At 29.6% G+C, this 25,272-nt stretch overlaps 2 protein-coding genes across 6 annotated transcripts in view; one reads left to right on the top strand and one right to left on the bottom strand.

Moving 5' to 3' along the window:
* AdipoR (adiponectin receptor) overlaps nt 1–25,272 on the bottom strand; it is a 46,622-nt gene that overhangs the window by 14,823 nt on the left and 6,527 nt on the right. For 3 of the 5 annotated variants that reach the window (XM_014432728.3, XM_014432729.3, XM_014432727.3), the window contains exons 1-5: nt 20,332–20,479; nt 12,036–12,212; nt 8,585–8,686; nt 5,770–6,031; nt 829–1,009 (exon numbers count right to left, since the gene is read on the bottom strand). In XM_014432728.3, coding sequence (XP_014288214.1) covers nt 829–1,009; nt 5,770–6,031; nt 8,585–8,686; nt 12,036–12,203 — 713 coding nt within the window. In that variant the 5' untranslated portion in view covers nt 12,204–12,212; nt 20,332–20,479. Of the gene's footprint in view, nt 1–828; nt 1,010–5,769; nt 6,032–8,584; nt 8,687–12,035; nt 12,213–15,324; nt 15,443–20,331; nt 20,480–25,272 lie in introns of those variants that run through there. The other 2 variants (XM_014432731.3, XM_014432730.2) reach the window with 2 other exon arrangements.
* LOC136795202 (uncharacterized) lies at nt 13,821–14,252 on the top strand. The gene has a single exon (XM_067045006.1). The coding sequence runs from the start codon at nt 13,821–13,823 to the stop codon at nt 14,250–14,252; it is 432 nt and encodes a 143-aa protein (XP_066901107.1).

Raw genomic sequence — 25,272 nt, 5'->3', positions numbered from 1 at the left:
CTTAACAATAAGATGTATAGTTTTTGTTTCTTTTATTTTATTAAGTAAGTAATGTAGTTTTTGTTTTGTTTTTTCACTCTGACTAATGTAGATAATCCCAGTTTGGGTATACTGTTTCTTATTAGCTCATGTAATAATTTATAGATTATTATTATTATTATTATTTAATTTATAAATTATTAGCTTATATAAATGATTTTTAATTCACCATTTGGGTATACTGTTTTGTCATTAGCTTATATAATAATCTAATAGTTTGTTGATTGTTATTATTATTATTACAAGGATTGTTCAATTATGTACTTTACAGGTTAACTCTATTTGTACAGGGATTGTCCCATAAACAAATAAACAAATTATTATTGTGATTATTAATCCTGGTATCCAGTTTTTTGGATATCTCTGCAATATATATTTTTTCACAGTTAAGCCTATATATTTCATTTAACTTTTCCATTTTATCTTTCATGTTAGATAGTTGGCATTATAACTTGTTATTGTATAACCCTGTTTTAATATTGGTACTGTCATATTCTGGTAAAAGTTTTTTAATTGTATCGGTTAGACCTTGTATGTATTGCAACTAGAAGAATTTATTATTATCATTATTCAGTGTTATGCTTTTTTATTTCTGAATAATATCAGTATCTGGAACCTTTTTATTTTCTTCCCTGTAAAAAATTTTCTTTTTTTAAAAAAAATGTAAAAAAATTTTCGGGTAAGAAATAAATATAGAAATTTTTTTTTTCACCTCATCATATTAACAAATATATACAAACAACTTCCTAAGAAAGAAAATCCAGAATTTATAAAATAAAGAAAACTTACTTGCTGAAAAGTTTACCAACAAACTCAGAATGGCAGGAAAATGCATGAAAGGCAGCAGACAGTCCGAGGCATAAGATAACTCCTAAGAAGAACGGTGTGAGGGCTATTTTGTGCGATATAGGCACCACCTCGGACGATCTTGAAACAAATACCACCATGACAGCTATGAATGCAATGCATCCTGAAAAAAAAAAACAACACATTTTTTTTTTTTATTTTATGATCTGTCATAAAGGAAATAAGTAATAACATATAACTAAACATATACAGGAACAAATATTAATTAAGAAAATATCATTAACCCTACAATTGTCCTAAAACTTACAAGGTATCTACTGAAATTGGCTGATTAAATGTATGCCTTAATTCAGAGGTCCTTATATATTTTACATATTGCCTGGGAAACCCCATTTAGTGAGATTTTCAGGGGAAAAAAAAAATGAAAATATCTAATAATAGTTTTTACAACTTATTAGAAGATGAAAATTGTTTTAATAATTATTTTTTAGTGATAAAACAATTATTTTAATATTAATTTTTTTAATAAAAAAATAATGATTAATTTTTAGTGAAACGATCATTCTAAAATCAAAATTTCTCATCACATTTTACAGTTACAACAGTTACATATTACAACTAACCTGAAGTTATAATGATTACCAACTAGACTGATATTATTAAACCATACTCATGCTCTATATTTTCTTTTCTTAAATTACTCAAAAGTAGCCTCTCCATAGGCACAGAATGCTTTTTATAAATTGATATCAAGAAAACTATATTTGCATGTAAGTGTGTGTTTGTGTGCCTGCTTCAAGGAGTTGTCAAAGAGAAGGTAATACAAATTTTAAAAATGGAAACAATTGATTTTAATTCTTGAAGAAGTTAGGAATCTAAATAGCATCGAATTTGGAGTATGAACCACATCCAAAACGAAAAATATAGCACCACAGCATCATCTAGTTATCTCAGTAATGAGCCTAGAGACAATACTTAAGATAATGATGTTATGAAAAACGTTCTGGTTAGTAGATTTTGTTTCATTTAGCTTTTAATCTTTCCGATGACTGCTTTATATAGGGAAAAGATTACATTAAGGGTATTTATGATGTGTTAAATGTAAAATGTTATAAGAACAGGATTGTGAGCAGCCCAATTTAAAGTCATGTTAAATGATAAATGCATTAGAGGCCCTAGCGGATTTTCTGAGCAACTTGTTTTACCTTTAAAACCTTTCCTTCCAAAACTTCATATTATTGTTTAATTCTAAGTTTTTATTAAAGTAATTTATTACAACATGCCTAAATTGAGAGGAAAGTGGAAGTTGTGTGAATGCTTGGCTACAGGGTGTACTGTTGATCTTCTCAAAAATTATGCTTTCTTTTCATGATTATTGTACACTTTTCGATTCATCTCTTTTCGAATAATAAGAAAAAATATTTTTGATTCCATTAAACTCTATTATATTAACAAAAAGTCATAACTCAATACAATAATTTATAACAAAGTATCATTTGTGTTCATTAAGTCCATATACATCCTCAAATACAGCAATAGCAAAGCATTGCCAGGTCAGCTAGTTATTAATGAATGAATGGAATGTTTTTATTGATAAAAAATGAATCTATTTAAAAAATAAAAAACACATCAACAATGGAAAAATATCTGTTTGTAAAAGCCTGTTTGCAGTTTTAACTGAAACACATAAAAAAAATGCTTTAAAAAAAATAAAATAATATAAGTTATACGCTCTAGAAATGATGCTTTTATTAAGTCAATAATTTAAAACAACAATACATTAATGATATTTAAAAACAAAAATACAATCAAATCAAACTTAAACAACTGTGGTATGGGATTGATCCCTCACATGTTAACCAACTGAGCTCTTTCCAATGTAGAACATCGTACATAAGGAGAATTCATGATGTGTTAAATGTAAAATGTTTTACCATGTTAAATGTTATAAGTATAGGATTCTGAGCAGCACTATTTAAAGTCATGTTAAATGCATAAGAGCTCCTAGCGGATTTTCTGAGAAACTTTTTTATAACCTTTCCTTCCAAAACGTCATGCTATTGTTTGCTTCTAAGTTTTGATTAAAGATATTTATTACAACATGCCTAAATTAAGTGAAAAGTGAAAGTTGTGTAAAAATTTGGCTACTTAGTATCTTGTTGATCTACTAACTTGTGAGGAAGGGAATCAAAATGAGTTAATTGACAACTGTCATTACATCATTATTATTGTCATCCATTGCTTTATTAGCTATAAAAACATCCAAAACTATACCAACACAAACATTTAACAGATATATTCATACAATCTCCATATTATAAGTTATATTGTTTTAACATGGTAAAATATGGAAATATTTCTCATTTAACACGCATGTTAAACTAAAGATGGACTCCCTTGAGATAGATAACATTGGGAACAAAATGGTATAAATCTTAAACATGTTCAATAACAAGTTACAGAACATTTAAAAAGATAGACTTAATTGTTTCGGAGGGAAAGAGACCGAATATCCTGTTTTAAGGAGTTTGTGATTGCTAACCGTTTAATAAAATAGCAACCAGCCTCCTGGAATAGGGAAAGGAAAAAACATTTTTATTGTTGTCTTTAAGAACCCTTAATTTATTTTTAGGCTGAAAGTTTGACAGAATAACATCAAAAAATTTATAATTACTTTTGTTTAAAAATAAAAATGGGAGCAGATGGAAAGAGTAAATCTGGTAGATTACAGACTATTACAGAAAAATATATCGTTTTTGATGGTTTTTTTCAACAACTAAGGAATGGAGGAAGAGGAAAAAGATAAATATAATTCAGCGATTGCTACTTTAAAATATGAATATTATATTAGTATTATATATTTTAAACTAATTTTTATCAGAATCGATAAATATAAATAAGTCATTATAGTAAATAAGATCTGAAAAAAAAAATTAAGTTAAAAACAAACAATCCAGTTATCATATCATACACTTATCTATACAAAAAAAATGACAAGAGTCCTTGAATTTTTTTAATTTAGATGAATAAATATTTATACAAGTGAGATCAAAATGGCAGATGAGTGATCAATTGAATTTTCTTACATGTCAAATTAGATTTTTTTAAAAATATATATATTTAAATAAATGAACACGTTCTATATCAATGTGCTAGTGTTTAATTGATCGTTGACTTTAGGTCAGACATATTAACTAAGAATAATAAAGATGAGCACTTCCACTCATCTTAAAATTAAGAAGAGTGCAAATAGTTTGTATGCTGATCATCAGTGAAATTGATGATGAGAGTTTTGAAAAATATAGTATTTTATATTTTTAAATATAAGTTGATAGGATAGGATTTGCATGTAATAGCATATTTAGAACAACCTTTGAAAGCAGTTTTCCAAAAATATACAACCAAATTATAGTATATCCGAACTCGGGTAAATAATAAACTTTTTTTTTAGATAAAAGCAGGCAATACCATTTTTGTTTTCAAATGAAAGTGCACATTTCTGAAGGACATTTTTGAGTTTCCGATCTATAGGCAAGTTATTGTAATCACCATGAAAATCAAAAGTGGAAATTTTTAGTTATGATATAGGGGAATCTAGTTCCAATGGAAGTGTTCATAATATATTTCGTTGGAAATATAAATACATAATTATCTATTGTATAAATTTGATTCTCTAAAACTAATTGAATTAATATCATAAATATATATAATTATTTTTTAACCCTTACTGGTCGTAAGTCACCTCTCTCATGATAACAGTACTTTGTTGCTGTGGTCGTGTGTTACATAGGAGGTGAAATATGTCGAAACTTTCTAAAATTGTGATACAGTTTTAAGTTCTAGGACAAATACGTTTTTGTGGTCTGTGGTGGAATTGTTATTAGGGTCCGGGGTGGATTATTTTTGGAGTCCAGGGCCCATAAAATTTCAGGTTTTTGGACAAATATATAAGAAAAATGTTTTCCCACCTATCGTTGTTACATCTTGTAAGGTTGATAAGTTGTGATAGTTCACTGTCAAGGCCTATACATATTACAGTTGAACATGGCAGTTCCAAAAGCAACTGATAAGAGTTAAATAAATCCATACAAGGTGCTTATTTTTATTTATACTTTTTCTTCACTTGTAAATTAACGATCTTATTATATTGGAAGGAGATAGTTGACTGTATGAGGCAGAATGTAATAAGGTAGTCCGAATGGCGGTCAATACAGATATCAAAATAGTAGATAAAACTATTTAATGTTAACCAATGCTTCATCCCACTTTGCAAGGTGTTGTCAGACTGACGAAGAAGCTCTGCAAAGTGGGGCGAAACATTGGTTAACATAAATTACTTTTTATTATATTATTTTGTACCTTATTGACCACCATTCGGAATACCTTCAGAACAATCTTATAGTTTTAACAAATTAAATCATCACTTGACATAACAGAGAAATAAAAGAAAATAATTTTTGAATTTTTTAAAACTCCAAACTGTTAAATTTCCAATAAAATAAATAAATAAAAATAGTTATGTATATTCATATTGTGGAATTTTTTTAAATAATTTTTCCTAATATTTTCTGTAATCCGAATACCTCCCTGCAGCAATTAGTTCGGATTACCAAAATTATACTGTACTGCATATAGAAAATTATGAAAAATTCATGAATGTTTCCAGTTACATTCCTTAAGAAACAGGAGAGTCAGCAGTTCACGATTATTAAGTGTTTCAATTATATTAATTATAATAAAATCGGATGACTGATTCACTTAGCTGTATTTATTTGCTATTATTTATTTATTTATCTTTTTTAAGTTATTATTATGAAACCAATTAAAAAAATAATCAAGTGGAACAATTAATTAAGTGATTAAAAATCTGATTAATTAATTTATAGAAAACTTCCACAACACACCATAAAAATTTTTACTTACCCAAAAGGTGAGTCCAAATGTTCCCAGTTTCAGTATGGATCCTGAATATAGATTTGATACACGACATGAACGAAGGAAGTGGAGGCCGATGGCCGTGATGTAAGTAGTCGTTGTCCTGAAGCCAAAGTGGAAGATGATGGAAGTGACAGACGCTCCATGATTCCCAAACCTTTCTCACTAACTCCTCGGCTGGCTCCCGAGCACAGTTCATCAAAGCCCCTAGATCAAGATCCCGCAGGCCCACTTTCAGTACCTCTTTTACCTGTCATAATACAACGGCTATAATAAATAATATGTAAAAGCTATATATAAATAAAAATAATAAAAAGTAAGATGAAAGAACAAATAATAACATAGAAAATGAAAATTATTTAAAATAAAGTAATGAAGAACATGGGAAATAAAATGTATGTGTATATGTTGTTTCCTTTTTGGATTATATAACTTTACACTTCATTTCCTTAATGATTTTATTTTACTTACACATTTAATTATCTACATATACGTTTTATTTTCCACATTTTTCATCACTTTATTTTAAATAATTTTCAATTGGTACAAATATTTACTACCTAGATTTTCATATTTATTTGTTTTTTCCTCTTACTTAATTTTAATATTACTGTTCTCATAGAGCCTTTATCTTCTTATAATCCTTAAACTATTCATGTTTTTCAATACTATTTATGTATCCATAATGTTAGTTATTTTCTAATCATTCTGTATATCCTTTTTATCATTGGTCATTATCTGTTTTTTTTATTTTTAGCTCTGATGAAGGCTTGAAATTCTGGCCGAAATGTTGGCACTAATAAATAAGTTTTTAATTATTTGCATTCTTCACTGACTGCACCCCCTAACATCTTCTCCTCACTATATAAATCCATGGTCCACTATTAGCTCATCAATCTTAATTAATTATGAATTAATTTAAGAATAAATAATAACGAGAGCTAAAGGAAAACTATAAAATAATAATAATATGTAAACAGTTTATATCTAGAAAAGACATTTAACTAACTCAAAATATAGAAAAGATAACAAAATTATAAATAATAAAGCAATAAATAAGAAATTTTATGGATTAGATTACATAAAGTGATTATCCAAAGATAAACAGAAATCATTTAAAGATTATGATGTTGATCAATACTCCTTATGTAATAGGCCCAACATTAAATTAAAAATTATCATAGTAAATTGAAGGAATAAAATATACAAAAATCAATCAGAATTGATATAAAGAATTCCTTGTTAAAATTATCTAACTGTATATATAGGTAAGTAAGCAATTGTTGGGTGATAGAATATATCAACATAGCAATAATATAAGAAATAAGGAGAAGGATCCCAATAAAACAGCACTAGTGCACCACAAAGCTAAAAACCAATACAAATTCGACATTGGTAATAAAATAATTTTACATAAAGAGAATAATATGCTCAAAAGAAAAATAATTGAGTCTATTTGTATATCAGAGAACATTAATTATACCATAAATTTTAAAACAAATACAGGAAATTTGAACCAACACCACAATGCAAAGATTTTAAGCAAAATTAATTTATGAAAAATATGGGTAAATTTTATATTACTATTTACAATTAACTTTTATATGAATTTTTATAATGAAAGGAATAAAAATTTGAAAACCAAAATAGAGTTAGAAATAAATTAATTATAAGCCTGACCTGAGTGTATGGGAGGTTAAAATAGTGTGTTGACAAGAAAGTGATTATAGCGTTAAGTTGATCTGTAATGAAGAGTTTTAAAAATTAATCAAATTGTGAAAAAAATAGGTAACTAGACATACAAACAAGTCTCAACAAGTTGAAAAGACTATATATATATAAAAATTAAAAAATATTCTTACAAAAAGATATTGCTAAATTGGTTTGGACACGTGCATTACACTTTGTTTAGAATAAGATCAACGCACCATATTGTCAGATGAGGAACCTAACTTGGGAATGGAGAGAAGAATATGAAAGATTGATCATTACAGAAGCCAGGAAAAGGCATCAATAAATGTCATCACATGTCATTTATCTTTTTACAACAGATTAAAGAATTGATCAATATAAGCAGTCGTGATGTCAGGATTATTGAAAAGGAAGGTTAAATAGTTCCGAGTAATTTTATATAATTTACTATCGTTCCTATTCCTACTGGTGACTTTTTCTGTAAGAAGTAATCATTAATAGATTTTATGAATAATAACTCCAACTACAAATGATCCAATGCACTCTCAACAGTTTATTTTAATTCTACAAAGGAATGGTATCACATCTTTATAAAAATAGACATGGGTTTAATTTTGAAAATGTGAAAGTGATATATAAAGAAAATAATAATTTTAGAAGAAAAGTAAATATAATTCTAAAGGCCTAGATTACTTGACAACTATATATCCAATCAAAGTTCTAATATTCATTTTAAACTAAATTAAAGAAGAATAAATCAGCTACAATTTTTATTCTACTGATTTTTCTGTTAGGTTACTTTGTTTTTAAGCGAACAGAAGTCAAAATTATGATAGAATGTTTAATCAAACCGGGACCAGAAATATTTTGAAAGTTGTTTTGAAAATTGCAAAATTATGTTTTTGATATGCTGATTATCAATTTAAATTTTTGGACTACTAAATTACTATTGTTATAACAGATCTTGGCTCTGTTCAAACAATAATGAGATAGCTATTATTATAATTTGTTAAATTAATAGACATTAAAACTTTTTAATTATTTTTAACTTTATAAATAAAATCATCTTTAGAAAAAAAATTTACTAATTAAAGTAAATGGCTTAGTATACCTCTTGTTCAAACAAGGCGGGATCTTCGGGCGTGCTCGGTAGCGGACATCCAGCCCTCTCCTCTTCCTCAAGCTCACTGATGACATCTTCTTCAAGAATTTCCTTTAAATTTATATAAAATAAATACATAATAATTAGAGATTACCATTTTCTTTTTCCTAGTTAAATTTACTCTTTTAGGGATAATTAAAAAACAAACTTGAACGTTGTACCATCAAGTTTATACAATAAGACTCTCAATAAGATCAGTAGTCGTAAATGGTGGAAAAATGTGGGCTCAATAACAATAAATGAGTCTGCTAAACAGGTTTGAAAGAGTGATTTAGAAGAGAATATTAGGACTATATGTGAGAATGGTGGAAAAACAGCTAACAATGCAATTCTACAACTCAACTATATAAAATTAAATCATTATTCTATTAGATATTATGAGTTTATAAGGATAGGAGGGTTTAATTATTATATTGTGCCATAATCTTAAGTTAACATTTTTTACAATATACAGATAATTTTCTTTTAAAATAAATAATTTTTAATGTATTAAATTTCATCTGATGCATTTTACCAGTGTGTTTAAAACCATTTGATTATGATTTAGGTGTTTTTAATTTTTAGTGGCAAACAAATTTTTGTAATATTTGAATTTATAGATTGTAAATTGTGCAAGGTAAAGTAAGTCTATTACTGATTACAGTTGCTCAAAAAGTTATTCATACACCTAGTTTAACTGTGAAAATATTTTTAATTATTTTTTTTTTTAACAAAAAATAACATCGGATCCTAATAACAAACAACATTCGAAATTATTTTCTTGCAACTTTAGGAAAATTGTGTAATTTAAACACATCAAAAGTTCAAATTTTATTGGCAAAAAAATTATTCATACACCCACTCAACAGAAACAGAAGTCCTAAAATTTTCTCAGTAATTCGTTGGAAATCCTTTGGCATTTATCACTGCTTGAAGTCTTCTGGGCACTGATTCTACCAGATTGTTAGTCTCCTGAGAGTCAATTTCTGCCCAAGCTTTCTTAAGATTGCATATCAACTCTTTTCGTGAAGAACTCGAATATTTTCAAATTTTTAATTCTAATAGTGCCTATAAATTTTGGATAGGGTTAAGATGTGGTTATTGAGGTGATGTTGGCAGCATTTGGCCAATGTTGTACAACAGCCATTCTTTTGCTTTTTTTGCCATGTGCTTGGGGTAGTTATCCTGCTGGAACAAATAGTTGCCCCTCGATTCTTAATTTCTGCACACTTTGCTTACATTACCTCGCAACATATCCACATACTTTTCAGCATTCATAATTCCATCGATTATTGCAAGTTTGCCTACCCCACTGGTGCTCATACAACCCCAAACCATGATGTTACCCCCACTGTGTTTTACAGTAGGTAGTAGGTTTTTGGTTTCGAAAGCTTTCCCTTTTTTCCTCCAAACGAATCTTCTTCAATCCAATCCAAATATATTGAATTTACTTTTGTCATAAAACAATACATTTTTCCAAAATAAAAGCGGTTTGTTTGCATAATTCCGAGTGAATTTCAATATTTTCTTTCGGTTTGTTTCATTTATGAAGGGCTTTTTTCTTGCCACTCTACCTCTATATCTTGCTTCGTGTAGCCAATTTCTCACTGTTTGGGGTGTAACAGTCTTTCCATAAGACAAAGCGATGTGTGTTGCTAGATGACGAGCACTCATTTTTCAATTTTTTTGTGCCTTTTTCATGATCTCTCGGGATTCATGTACTGTAAGCAACCGTTTTCTACCTGTGTGCTTTTTATTATCGACAGATCCGGTTTTAAACTTTTTAATAATGTGCTGAACGGTCACATGAGAATATCCCACTTTTTTTCTGATACATTGGTAACTAAATCCTTGTTGAAATAATTTAACAATTTCATATTTACAATACTTAATTCTTTAGATTTACAACCCATTTTCGAGGAATTGTCTTTCAATACAGGATGATTAAACATCAATTTACTTAAGAAGTAAGGATTGGGTATTACATGTGAACATTGATCTGATAACATTGTTTGTACCTACAAGTTATAACATATAAGACATGTTTCAGAGTGTGAATAATTTTTTTGCCAATAAAATTTGAACTTTTGACGTTAGTTAAAACAACATTCAATTATTATGATATCAAGTGATTACAGAAGGCGGGCTCTAGAAAAGAAACAGAGTCAATTGTGACTCTCAAATGGCAATGTCTCTAGGTTTCAGTGACAAATATAACTTTATGACATGTCAATTGTCTGTTTCTAAACTAAATTACACTAGTTCTAATAATAAATATTGCAACCACAGTCATAATTAATAAGTCAAATAATATTTAATAAAATGAGAGATACTGAAACTAGGTAACATCTCAGCAAGTTATATCAATTGTAATTTTATACTTAATAAACAAAAGAAATAAAGAATTCTTTATAAATAATAACGATAATATAAAGAAATAATTGTAATTCTTTTAGCCTATGTTGTGTTTTGGGAAATGGCAATCTGCCAATATTTATGGTTTGAACATCACCACAAATATATTAATTGAAAAGAAGTAACAAAATGATATATCGTTGTGGTATAAAAAAAAAAGGTGTAGCAGCCAGCATATGGTCCACAAATTGATTACATGAACATATGATTTTTATTACATCAAAAAACAAAACAACTACTCTCTGTTGTTTTTATACTGCAAAAATAGACAAATGACTTCTTAAAGTCTCAGTATGCGCCATCTTCACCAGCTTAATCATTTTAGCCACGGCGGGCAGACATACATCTTTTCAAAACTATCTTCACCAGGACATAATCTACCCACAGCAGGGAGGCTCCATCAATCACCCTCGGTGATATAAAAACAATTTGGTTTTTGCTCTTGGTCAACCTTTATTTAATTTTTTTAATAGTTTTAAGTTTGCTTTGTTCTTTTCTTTTTTTTTTTTAGTTTGTACATTTTCTATATTTTGTTTTCCTTTATTATGTTCACTTATTTTAAAATATAATAATAACAAAATTCGGCAGTTCACTTCTTTTCACGGTTGGGCTAGTATAGGTTCCTTTTGAACCCCTACAAGCCATAACAGAAGGTCATAGCCTTTTCTTAGATCATTGCTTGGTTTTGAAAGTAAGAGATTAATCTCTGACAGCAAATTTTATATAATAAACTAGAAACCACTAAAAATGGACAATGGTTGCAGTTACTTTATAAGTAACAGGTAAGTTGTATGGAATTGACACTTGAATATTACTTAATGTTGTTTATTAGTTATATTAATGAATCCAAATTACAAACTAGAAAAAAATCCTCAATTATATTGTTGAGCAAGCAAAGAAGTTTTAATAAAAGATTTTTCAGGAACTGTTCAATACAAAAAAATAAAAGTAAATACATTTATAATGCAACAATAAAATAATCAATGAGTAAATTTTGCCTAATTACCTTTACTTCTTTCAAGCCAGGTATTTCAGCTGCAAGAGAATCGCATTCTTCCCAGAATTTCCTCCTATTTCTTTGTCGAAGACCATCGATGGGATCTCCTTGAGGTAAAAAACTGCACAGCGCATCTCTCTCATCGAAGGAATCGTACGTATCGTCAGAATCGCTCATCCTTAAATCCTATAACAACGATAAAGCTATAATAAATTTACTGTGAAGATATTTCACAGATATTTAAATAATAGATATTTATTTAAAAATAAATAAATAAAACTATGTTCATAAAGATTATCATTCCTAGTATTCTTTACAGATGTGAAACATGGTCTCTGGCACTTATGGCAGAACATTGCCTAAAGGTTTTTGAAAATAAAGTATTACATAAAAAATTCAGGCTGAAAAAGAATGAGTTAAAAATAGAATTTAGAAGGCTACACAACGCTGAATTGAGGGAATGGCTAAAATGTTAATAAACACTGAATGTCCGAGGGGCAAACCAAAATATAGCTGTGAGGATTGCATCAAACCTGATTTGGTAGATTCGAGTTTGGACGGGCGTCACTGGACATATGTATATAGAGAACAATTAGAGGTATCGGCATCTGAGCCTTTATTAGTATTATGCTTATAAGGATAATGGTGAAACACTATGAACAGTATATAACAGTATTTAGAAGGTTACAAATAAATAAAAATATGAGTTGGGGGGTTTAGGGTCTTTTGACTTTTTTGAGGCAAAAAAATAATTCTTTTATTTTTTTGTGAATATATTTAGCTCAAATCATTAGTTATTATTTTATTCAAAAGATGTAACTGCCTGTCTTGTTATTTAATATAATTAATAATGCAAATTTTTTAATATAAATCAATATATCGATAGCTTACTTCACAGTAGAGCTAAGCACGTTTCCACTATCCTTAGGAAAAACATTCTATCTTTTTAGGAAAATTACAACTTTTCAATTACTATTATTATTACTTAGGAATCAAATCTTAGTCTGTTCAGTAAAAAAAAAAAAATTTGAAAAATTGCAATTTTTCTAAAAGACAGAACCTATTATTGTATTTTTTCAAAGGTTAGTGGAAATGTACTTAGCACTACTGTGAAATAAGCCATCAATATATTAATTTATATTAAAAAAAAAAACCATTATGAATTATTTATATATAATTTTAATTGTAGTTTGAAACTGGTTTATAATAAAACAACTATAATAAAAAATATACATTAAGTCTCAACTTGTTCATTTTCTTATTATTTCATTCCTAAGTTTTGGTAATTCTCAATGACAACTTATTCTAAATAATACGGCAACAATGTTATCAAAAAATTGCAGGCTACTCTGTCTTTGCCAAATTATATTTTAGTTTATCAACCTATTTCTTATCTAATTTAGTCACTTTTTCTAATATTTATTACATTTACACTTTCTAAAATAATCATTTATAAGTTTATATAAGAAAGTAAATGTAATAATAAAAAAAATTTTTTTTTTAACATCTGGCTGTATATTTTCTTGCACTGTATATATACATATCAATTCGGAAAAATCAAAATATATGGTTATGGGAGAGGTGCCTAGGCCTGGAGAGGAGGTGACCTTCGGGGAATACCAATTTGAGAAGACTAATGTTTTTGCATATCTTGGCTCATAGGTAACTCAAGATAACGAATCTGAACAAGAGATTCGGCATAGGATCATAGCAGCAAATCGCTGCTATTTTTGTATGGCAAGGCAGTTCCGGAGAAGAGCTCTTTCCAGAAAATCAAAGCTTTGTCTTTATAAGATGATAGCACGCCCAGTCTTCTTGTATGGTTGTGAGACTTGGACTACCTTCCGGGCTTGTAAACAGGAACTCCTAGTTTTTGAAAAAAGAATCTTCAGACATTTATATGGTGGTGTTCTCATCAGAAAAGAGCGGAAAAAGATGAAAAACCAGGAGCTGTACACTATGTTTAAGGACCCCGATATACTTCAAGTGATGAAAATGGCAAGACTGAGATGGGCAGGAAACCTCATTAGGATGGGCAGTGAGGATCCACCAAGACAATTACTGATGGAGCAACTCCATGGTACCAGGAGAAGAGGAAGACCAAAGCTGCGATGGTCTGATGGTGTTGCTGCTGATGCAACAAATATGCTGGGGCTTCGGAATTGGATGGCGGCTGCAAGGGACCGAGACAATGGGTGGAAGCTGCTGGAGGAGGCCAGGATTTGACACCGGATTGTAGAAGTAGTAGTAGTATATATGCAATAAGGCTTGTTTCTTTTATTTTGGACAATTTAGATGCTTGCTGTCCTTTCTTTTTTTTATTCAGATGCACACAGTCATGTAATTATCATTTTTATAATTTAAATTTATTGCAGAATACAGGTAGTATAATAATAAATCTAATATACAAAAATGAATATTTGTTTGTTTGTACTTTATGCACTGCCATACCGTTCATACGATTCATACGGGGCTTTTTGCTAAATATTCAGGATTTTCCCTGGAAGAACTTTGGCTGGCTTGATTTTTTCAGTGAAAAAAACTATTAACAAAAAATGTATCGATTTATATCTTTCTGAGGAATAAGAAAAAAATATTAGGAAACAGCAAATCATATTAATTTTTAATGAATACCTATTCATCTTAATGAAAGCATAATCTGAAACGTCCAAATACCATTTTTTTAAGAAAATAAAATTTAGAAATATTTCACTTTGATTTATTTTTTATTCCGGTTGTTCATTCATGTGATCAATCGTTCTTAACTCCCCTGAATTTTTCCAATTCCAACATTAATACAACCGTCGGAAAGCTTAATGTTTCACTCCTAACAAATCATTAACCAAACACACTCTAAGTCAGTCTGAATTGTTTCAATAGAGTACTAATATAGAAGCACGATGAGGGTTATTATATAAAACCTATTCATATTTTATGTAGTATATAACAATATCATAGATGTTCAATTTTCCAAAAGTAATAAGAAAAAATAAAGTAAATTGGAGCAGTAATAATGGTTATATGGCAAACCTAGCTGTTAACCATTTATGTTACTATAGTTAACGTCATCACTTCATTTATATATTAATTGATAGGAAAGTTTCAATAGTGTACAATAAATATATATATATATATATACATCCTCAAATATAGCAATAGCAAAGCATTGCTGGATATACTTGCAACTATGTTACTAACAATTTTCTTTAACATATATAAAAGAATAAATATTGTAAGAGAACAACTATTAAACAAACAAATATATTAACTCCAAATTGAAACATAAAATTGGACTCACTACTGTTTACTTTTTCGGTATGGATTGGCATATCTAAATAAAAGAAATAAAATAATTATAGCTAATAATCCCAATCCAGTCAGATGTTCCCAGCTTTCTTTTCTACACATTCAATATTTTAACATAAAATTAAACATTATTAAGCACATACAATATAATTTTTTTTTAATTTCATATGATTTTAGATGATGTATGATTTTTTTTTTTAGAAATTTTCTTCTTTAAGTCAATATTGATTTTTCTATATAGTTATTTATCTATTTTTTTCAGAAAACCGTCAATCCTTCATACCAATAAAAAGTAGGACATAAATATAAATAAAATGATAATGAATATTATAAACAGCTAATTATTTCTTATTTACTTCTGTATTAAGTATTCTTAGATAGTGTAATAGTATCTATTAAATAACTGTTATTTTATCTCAACAAGTGTTAGCTGTTATCAAGGTTGAATAGATTGCTATGGTATGGTTAATAATTCTGTTAATTGTCACCTGTTATTCTATTCTATTAGCAAATATTAGGTTATATTTTATCTGTAAGGTACATTTTTAAAAAGTCACAAATACTATTAAAACTATAACTTTTATTGGTAGATTAATAGTTGAACGAATGTGAGGTGATTGTAGGTAGGTAGTCTGGATAGAAAACAAGGAAAGCACAAAAATAATAGAACTATTTATTAGTAACCGACATTTTGCCCAATTTTGCAAGGTTAAATGAGAATGAGACACAAACATTGTGAGATATCATACAACCATAAGATTATACGTATGAAATTGTAAAAAAAAGATGATATATAAAAAAGATGAATGCAGTATACTAAAAAAATTATAAATACATATGAATAGAATATAAACTAAAAAAGAGTATGGTGATGAGTGGTAGAATTGCAATTGTACTCCTGGGATAATGAATAATATATAGTAATGTGATATGTGGAACTAATGACAGATATTGTGCAATTAAATGAAAGAAAGAATGGTATGTAAGTATAGAGAAAATTTAAATGGTGAGTAATGATTTTGAATAATAAGATATGTAAGTAGTATTTAAAATAATTTAAATCAACATATGAAATGAATGAAAGAAAAACAAAATATATGATTAAAAAAAAATAAGCTTAAATAAATATAGTGTCTTAAAAAAAAAAAAATCAAAAAAAGGAAGGAACATAGGAGAAGAAATATGGAGAATCTGAAATAAAGAAAGTAATAAATATTAGAAACGAGAGGAAATCTTAACTGCTCGGGCAGAAATTCAATCACTAACTAGAGTGGTTGGATTTCAACTTCGCCAATAGAGAGTGGGAAAAAAAATATGTTAGATCGACTGGAAATTGTAACCGCCAAGAAAGACAGTCAAGATAAAATAGAAAGAAAAATGAAATTAAATTAAAGTTAAAGAGTAAAATTACATGGGCAAGAAAGCAAGGTATGGTTCTACCACAACCAATTCTATAGTCACCTGTAATATTCTAGTAGCAAAAAATAAAAGTCAAATCTCTTCCCTCCCCTCTAGGCCAGATTTGAACCAGCACGGTCTTTCTGAATGATAGTCATCATTCAAAGCACGAATACCGCTACATTATCGGTCCAACTGATGGTTACTAGCATTTGTCCCTCGATGACTTTTATGCCTAAGAAACAAGGAGGAGACTAAAAATAACTTGGACGATGGACCCACTAACATGAAAAAGTAAGAAAAGTCAGAAAAGTACCACTGGGTGCCATTCTTCTTCATGCTTAACATTCCATTTGTTAATTAATATTACAGTCAGACATTCTACTGATTGTCAATCTTGAATTTGACAGGTGAATATAGAAATATAAAGATGGGAAAAAAAAACTAGAGGTGAACATAGAATATTATAAAGAATTATATTAAGAAACATCATAAGAATCGTAAGGTCCTACAATACTTGGTGTCAATAGTGCTCCACTTAAGCCTTGGAGATATGGACAAGGTCATTATTGACATATTAATGTTTAAAATGGTAAGCATTGAAGATGACTACTTATTTAGTTTATTTGGTATGGTTACTGGGCAGTATTGGTATCAGAAGCAATGAATTGGCAGATCATATGGCAAAAAAAGAAATCAAAGGGGGGTCAACTGATCATTATCAATCAACAAAAATCATCTCCAGTTAATGAGGGTTACAATGCACGATGGGAATTTCAGTTTACAAAAGTAGATTGAAGGGAAACCTACCTGACTAACCGTAATTTTTATTTATATTTACAATACACTTATATTTTCTTCTAGTTAATTAAACAATTTCGACCACAACCCTGACCATCTTCTTCATATTTTAAGTAATACAGTCAACTATATATATATATAATTTTGGGTTTTCATTACTTTCTTAATAAAACAACATGGTGCCCTATGAAACATATTTTATTTTTTGGAACTCACTTAATATTTCAATGTTTAAATTAGTTATAACAAGAAACTGACAGTGAATCACATCCTGAGCAAATGTTATGCCTTTAAGTGTCATTAGGAGCAAAATTTCAGGATGTAATAGAGAGTCACTTCAAAATGACCAAAATTGGATAAAAAATATAATATTATTAATTGAACAAAATAAAATATTTTTTTAAAACACATGGATTCCACAGCAGTAAGTAGCTAAATCTAATAAATGAGAAAAGTATATACGTTTATAGAGGCTGATAATTGCACAATAACAATCCACGGAAACATATTAATGTCAACAGGTTAAGAGATAAGAAAAAATATTTATAAACATATTTCTAATGTAAAGACAAAATGCAACTTTGTTTACTTCCAATGAACACAAACAAGCATTTAACTTTTTTTTTCCTTGATGAATCAATAAGAAAAAAAATAACTATTTCAATTCGTTCTAGAAATTGATTTGAAAGTAAACAGATGGGTTTAATCAGCACTGCAGGCATAAATTAAGTATTATATAAAATCACTGGATTGAGAAAAGAGGAGAAAGTGTTTTTCAAATCGCTGAAAACATGAATATTCTGGAAAATACATTGATTAATCCAGTAAATGAACTTCACAAACAAAAATTAAGAATATTATTTGATAAAGAATCTTCAAATTATTTGTTTATAAGATAGTAAAATAAAAAATTAGAAATGTCACACGTTTTTTTCATTAAAAAAAATTAATAACATAAATTATTCTGATCAGCAGAATATGATGCCAAATGAAACATGTATTATTGTGTTAATAATATACATTTTCACTATTATTACTAAAAATTTAGTTATGTCATAAGCCTAATTAATAAACTTACTTCACATATTAATGTAAATAATTTATGAATTTTATTAAAGATAATGAAACAATTTTAACTTTAATTAATAAAATTTTAAGTCACTGTTTCTATGAAAATTTTTTTTTCTCACTTCTGAGTCTCTTTCATGAACACAAAGGATGTAAAATAAATATCAATCAAAACAACGTTAGTTTAGATGAAAGATGGATACAAATGATAATCAACAGAACATTTTGCTGGGAACATTTTGGAAAATATATAATGCCCAAATATGAAAAAAATCTTTTATCCAGTACATTTTCAACAGTAATGTATGTTTTAAAAAATAGATCTTGAGTATAATAATTTATATATTTTATACAAAAAACCTTGGAAAAAATGACAAAGAAAATATAGTTGAGAATCAGGAATATATATATTTTTTTAAATGTAACAAATACATCCATGAGAAATATATTAAGACATACATGAAAATATATTTTACTAATAAGACTGGGGTAAAGAGGAATATGTTTGAGACTAGCCAATGAATAAAGGTCGATAAGTTACAAATATGTTGAATATACATTGCTGCATTGCTTGAACAATGGCATATCAGACAATGTGAATTTTCTATTAATTTTGTGTTTGAGATAATCCATAGATTGTATCATAGACTGAAATTAATTAGTAACAACTCTAATATTTTTAGAAAAGTCTGTAGGACGACCTCAGCTAAGAAAGTAACCACAGTCTAAAGTACTATCTTTGGAATATGTCTAATTCTAACCAAATTTTTTTTAAGATAGGCCACTATTCAAGCAAAGCAGTGATATATAAAATAAAACTGTTAAAATAATATAGATTTAAATTAAGAAATTGTGGGTTTCGTATCGTCCAAATATTTTTCTCTAATTCATTCTAACTGGGTAGTTATTTATTAAAAATGGATTACAATAAAAAAAAAAAAACAAGCAACTAAAACAAAGTAGTTTATAATAAAAAACATTTAAGCTTGTTTATATTAGTTTATGAGAATACAACAGGAGCAAATGGTAACATACACTAAAATTCAATGCTGGCTACTTTTTTAAATTGGCGATTTAGAACAAATTTAAAATGTACTAATGATGAAATATGCAACTTAACTACAGATATATATTTTTATAACATTAGTCCAAATAATAAATATAAAGAATGAAATGAAGGAAGTTTTGATATGAAATGACTATTAAAGAAGCAATTATCTCAAATAGTAAAAATAATGCACAAGAAAGTTTAATTGCACCAACTTGTGTACTGTTATGCAATTTATTATATAAATGTATCACAATCAGAAATGTGTAATTGGTAATTACATAAAAACTAAAATCTGATATGAAAGAGTTTTTAACCAAACAAAAATTACTACTCCAATATAAATTGAGAAACACGAACTTATTTCAGTTTTTACGCATCAATTGTCCAAAGATAAATATAAATAAAATATAAAAAGCCGGATAATTAAAACTACAAAGATAAAATTAAAATGCAACTAAAGTAAAATCTGTAAACAAAATACCTCAAAATCCCACATACAAAAAAAAATCCTAAACAAGTAAATGTAACACAGCATTTTAAAGCCGATTGAAATGAACTATTTTAAAAAATATTTTTGCAAAGTTCATTATTGCTGACCAACAATCAGATTATACTTATACTAACACATATCGTAAACCGAGATCTCTTTTTTAAAATTAATAACATAATGTCGATAAATACCTGGTTACGTCCGAGTAATCAGGCCTAATTCTTGACACACATTAGCTTGATGTTTAAAGGAGAGGAGGACCCTAACTGAAGAGCTAACGTCAATTTTGTTGACCTTTATCCGACCATTTTAGTATCAGACAGCTGTTCGCTTTATCAAACCGCTGCCTCGTGTATTAGACATTTTAAGAACCTCTATGGAACGTAATAAAGATAAAAGTTCAATTGTACATGATTAGTAATGCATTCTCAAGAATATTCTAATACTTAAGATTTTATCTCGTAACTGTAATTAAAAAAAGGCCTCTTTTTATTATTATTATTCATAACCAAGTTTTCCTATGCTGATTTAGTTATCTACACGTTTGTCACTAGTACAGGTCATTGCGGCATTTATAAGGTTTATATATATCATTACTATTATGTGGTTAAATTATTACAATGTTTGAAATGAAATGAAAAAATAAATTTATCCTGGGACATATGTCCTATTCTGTCATCCCTAAGAATAAATACATGGTTCATATATTAAGAATTTTGTCTGGGAAGCATTTACAAGTTTTCAGATAGTGAAATGAAATGACATTGGAATATTGGCTTAACTACTGTTTATAATGTTAATCAATATATGCCTATTTATCTGCTTACAATGATGCGGAGGTTTGGTTATATAATAAGTAAAGGAATAGGTGTTCTTTAAAGGAAAGAATGGATGAGGACTGGCGAATGGAGATAAGAAGAGAATTCCAAAAGGAGGTTGCACGTATGACGAAGGATTTGCTAAAGAAGGCGAATCTAAAGGGGGGCATATATAAATCAATCGGTTGAGATCTGGTGTTTAATGAGTGGATGGATGATCGAAGAGTGAGGGTATCAAGGATGTAGATAGGTTTTTAATTTTAGGAACTTGGAATAGGAAAACACCTACCATCGGGAGGTTGGATAGAGCCACTTCAACTCGGTATACCAGCGGGAGACTTGAGAGCGCCTTGGGAACCTAAAGATAAATCTTACAAAGCAATTCACGAGTCTCTTCAGTCTCAACTCTAGTTCTGCAGATAGTCCTCCATAGGCCAAGGAACCGTAGTCGAAGTGGGGGTAGACGAGAGAGGATACTAGGAGCTGACGGGTGTTCTGAGGAATGGAATTACGGAATCTTATGAATTGTTTGAGTACCCCTCCCTCCGGATTCTAACCGGCGCTGCAGTGGTGGGAAGCTGCCGTTTTTGTGCCAAAACTTACAAACTGTTTAAATATATTATTCTCACGTATCCTTACTTTATGCAGTAAGCTGGGTTCAATGGAATTGATTTTTTATTTTGATAATATTTTAGGGGTAAAAAATCTTATTTTTTCCTACATTAAAATATTTTTTTCCTATAGCTAAAATATTATTCATAGTAGTTAATTTAATTATTGTTCTCACCTTATTTTGGTTATACCTTTCATGAAGGCTGTTTGAACATCATTAAAATCGATAAAAAATATAGCTTGACGAGGTGGTTGTGTTATATCTGACTCAGATAGACACAATATAGGTATTTTTACCAGAAGGCCTCGACAATGCGTGTTGAATATAGGTAAGGTAGTTAATTAGAAGGTGAATTGATAGGATGAGGCATACGAGTGCCAGCTATAATTTCTCTAATGATGGTAACCTCGTCCTAATGGGTATTATTCCTGCAGGTACGATGGAGGAATGCCAGCCCGGAAGGTCGCCAGCAGCCGGGTCATGCAGGAAGTTAACTTCGCTCTACCGAGTACTATTCCTGTAGATACGAATGAGGTAGAGGTATGTAAGGAGAGTATCTTGCCGCCGGGTCCTACGAAAGGATAGAAAGTAGAGGAAAGAGGTGACCTGCAGGGAACAAGCGTGAATTAAGACTCTTCATATAAAGAAAATGTAGGAAAATATACTGAATGTTCTATTTGCTGTCCCAAGAAGGTACAGGTTGTTTATACTAACCATTGTTTATACTAACCATACAAAGGCAGGTGAGAGTCACCGCCTGTAAGAACTAACTTTTTTGTGATTCAGTATATTCTTTATTTATTTATATAATTTATTTATTAAATCAACATATTTACATTTATATTACTATTTACATTTTTACATATAGCATTATAAAATTATTTACATTTTACTGAATGAATGATCACAATAAATGGGTGGAGAAAACACAGGTGATGCTCCAAAGTGTGACGAACTATAGCTCTTCGTACTGGCAGTCCCTGATAGATAGTGTCACTACAAGCTCTTGTATTATATATATTTTTGACGTGACAACGTCTTATAAATTAGATTGCAGGGAGTCATGTAGGCAAAAGTGTAGCGTAACGGAAATAGAATGGGCGTGGCTTAGTAGTATAGTAGTGGGGGTAATTGAGGTTATAGATACTGGAAGTCATGTAGGCAAAAGTGTAGCGTAACGGAGAGTGCGGTGGTGGGGGTAATGATGTATTCTGATCATTAAATTATGTCTGAAATAAGGAATATGCGCATAATAAAATTTTGGTATTAATTAAAAATCTATAATAGCTACTATATATCAAGATTGAATCAGTATACAACTGGTATTGAACTTGCGCGAAGCGCCGAAACTCACACATTTTTTAATAAGGTTTTTCGATATAATCGTATACGCTGAAAACACACTTCAATTATATTCCAAAAGCTTTGGTGGTGACGGGTTACCGCTTATCTCCAGAAGATGTGATAAAAAAACGAAGTTTATTGATACCGAAAGTAGCAGGAATTGGAGGAATGGTATGGAGTTAATCTCGATATTTTGCTGAGCTGCTCGAAGATTGACCACAATTAGACAGTGCTAAGGAATCCATGACAGAAAATAATCTTGAAAAATGTCTTTGATCTAGTTTTTTTTTTTTAAGCAGACTCATGTAAGGTGGAAACTTAAATGCCATATTTAAATTAAAATTTTGAAATGGTATCGTTGCGGACGATATTCCAGTGTAGAACGAAATTTCTCAATTTAAGAAAAGTTAGATACCTTTCACTTCTTGGGAATATGTCACAAGAACAATTACTCATTTTATTAAAATGCTCTAATTTAAGAGCTCTTATCAATTATAGGGGTATTCACGATCTTTCGTTTAACATGTTAAAGCGTGTTAAATGGAAAACCTTATAGTAAATGGAAAAATATTCCCTTCTTTTATCATGTTAAAACGATATAACATTTGAGAGACTGTTACTAGCTCTGTTAAATGGAGACGTCACCCAACAGACCAAATGAGCTAGTCGCCATTTAGTTTGTTGTTGTATTAGGTTACTTGCTCGTAGTTTGTGTTTTGATTGTGTGACTATTGTTTTGGATGTTTTTATAACTAATACAGCAATGAATGACAATGCTAATGATGTAATTGATATGTATGAGAGGCACCAGCTGGAGTTTTTTAACTTAAAATAATTTCTTTTGTCGGCATGCCAAAGATACCGTCAAAAATCCGTCGGCAACAGATCTAAAGAAATGTACAAAGATATATAGATAACAGAGGGTATGCACCCTCTGGGAACGGTTGACCGTGTAGGCAGAGTTAAACAAACAAACAGCCCTTATCTTGCACGTGGCCAGTTTAGATATTAGAAAGTACAGAGAAATAGCCGCCGTAATTGATAACAAATAAACACCCCTTATCTCACACGGGGCTTCTCTAAAAACCTCGGAAAAATAAAGTAAGCCCCCAGAAGCCGGCTTTCTTCAAAGAAGAAACTTTTAAAGATGAAAGGTAGGACTTTCGTCAAATATCATTGGACCTTCTCACCCCCTCTGAAAATAGAGGAACCAATCAAAGGACAGAAATCAAAAGAAGGAGGAGTCAGAAGGAGAGGGGAGAAAATGAACAAAAAGAGAGGGATGGACACCGTTGAGGATAGAGTTTGGTGGAGAGTCAGAGGGAAGAGTCAGGAGTTGGACACAGTCACAGTCGGGGTGGACATAGCCTGAGAGAGCTGGACGGAAGAGACAGAATTTGAGGAGGTCCGGCGTTGAAGGAAGACAAGTTGAGGGAAGCTGAAAGAAGAGAACAGTCTGACAGAGGAAGACAGTCTGAAAGATCATCGGCAGCCGGGAGGCCATATGGACGCTCTTCCGCGACAACCGCCAAGCCGACAGATGTACCGAAACAAGTAAGACCTTTTCTGATGTAATTAGAATGGCAGTAGTAGAATTAATAACTTACAGTCAGTATAAATATCTCAACTGGTACTTCTCAATTCATTCTCTTATAATTAAAGTATAAGGATACAAGTTTACCATGCTCTCTCATAATAGTATTCTTGATAATGAATATATAATTGTAAATATAAAACATGTAACAAGGACTTTACTTTATAATTAATAATCCCTGCATGCCACCTCATATATATATAGCATAGTAAATTGGTGAACACGATACCGTTGGAAAGGAACTCCAATGATTAATTATGATATTCATATCTAGCATACCACGGCGGGGGTTTTCAGATGGTGTCTAGTGGTTGAATTAAATATAGCGCATCCCCTTTCAGTCAGTTCCCATCAGGAACTGATAGAGATACATAATATAAATATAAATACATTAATATGTGATTAAATTTCAATATAATACCTGTACGAGGAACCCCTAGTCGGGCTTAGAAACCCCGAAGCCCCGTACACGGCATAATGACAGTTGTCAATCAGCAGATCTTGATTCTCTTCATCACTTTCACACGACTTCCACTTTTCACTCAATTTAGGCATGTTGTAATAAATTACTCTAATCAAAATTTAGAATTAAACAATAACATGAAGTTTTGAAAGGAAGGGTTATAAAACAAGTTTTTCACAAAATCAGCTAGGAGCTTTTTTACATTTAACATTTAACATGGTAAAACATTTTACATTTAACACAACATCATGAATACCCCTATAAGGAGTATTCATGATGTTGTGTTAAATGTTAAATGTT

This window comes from Halyomorpha halys, unplaced genomic scaffold, assembly GCF_000696795.3.
Source record: "Halyomorpha halys isolate HHAL.00 unplaced genomic scaffold, Hhal_1.1 Scaffold1103.1, whole genome shotgun sequence".
Classification (NCBI taxonomy): Eukaryota; Metazoa; Arthropoda; class Insecta; order Hemiptera; family Pentatomidae; genus Halyomorpha; species Halyomorpha halys.
This window is presented reverse-complemented; position numbering and strand designations above follow the sequence as displayed.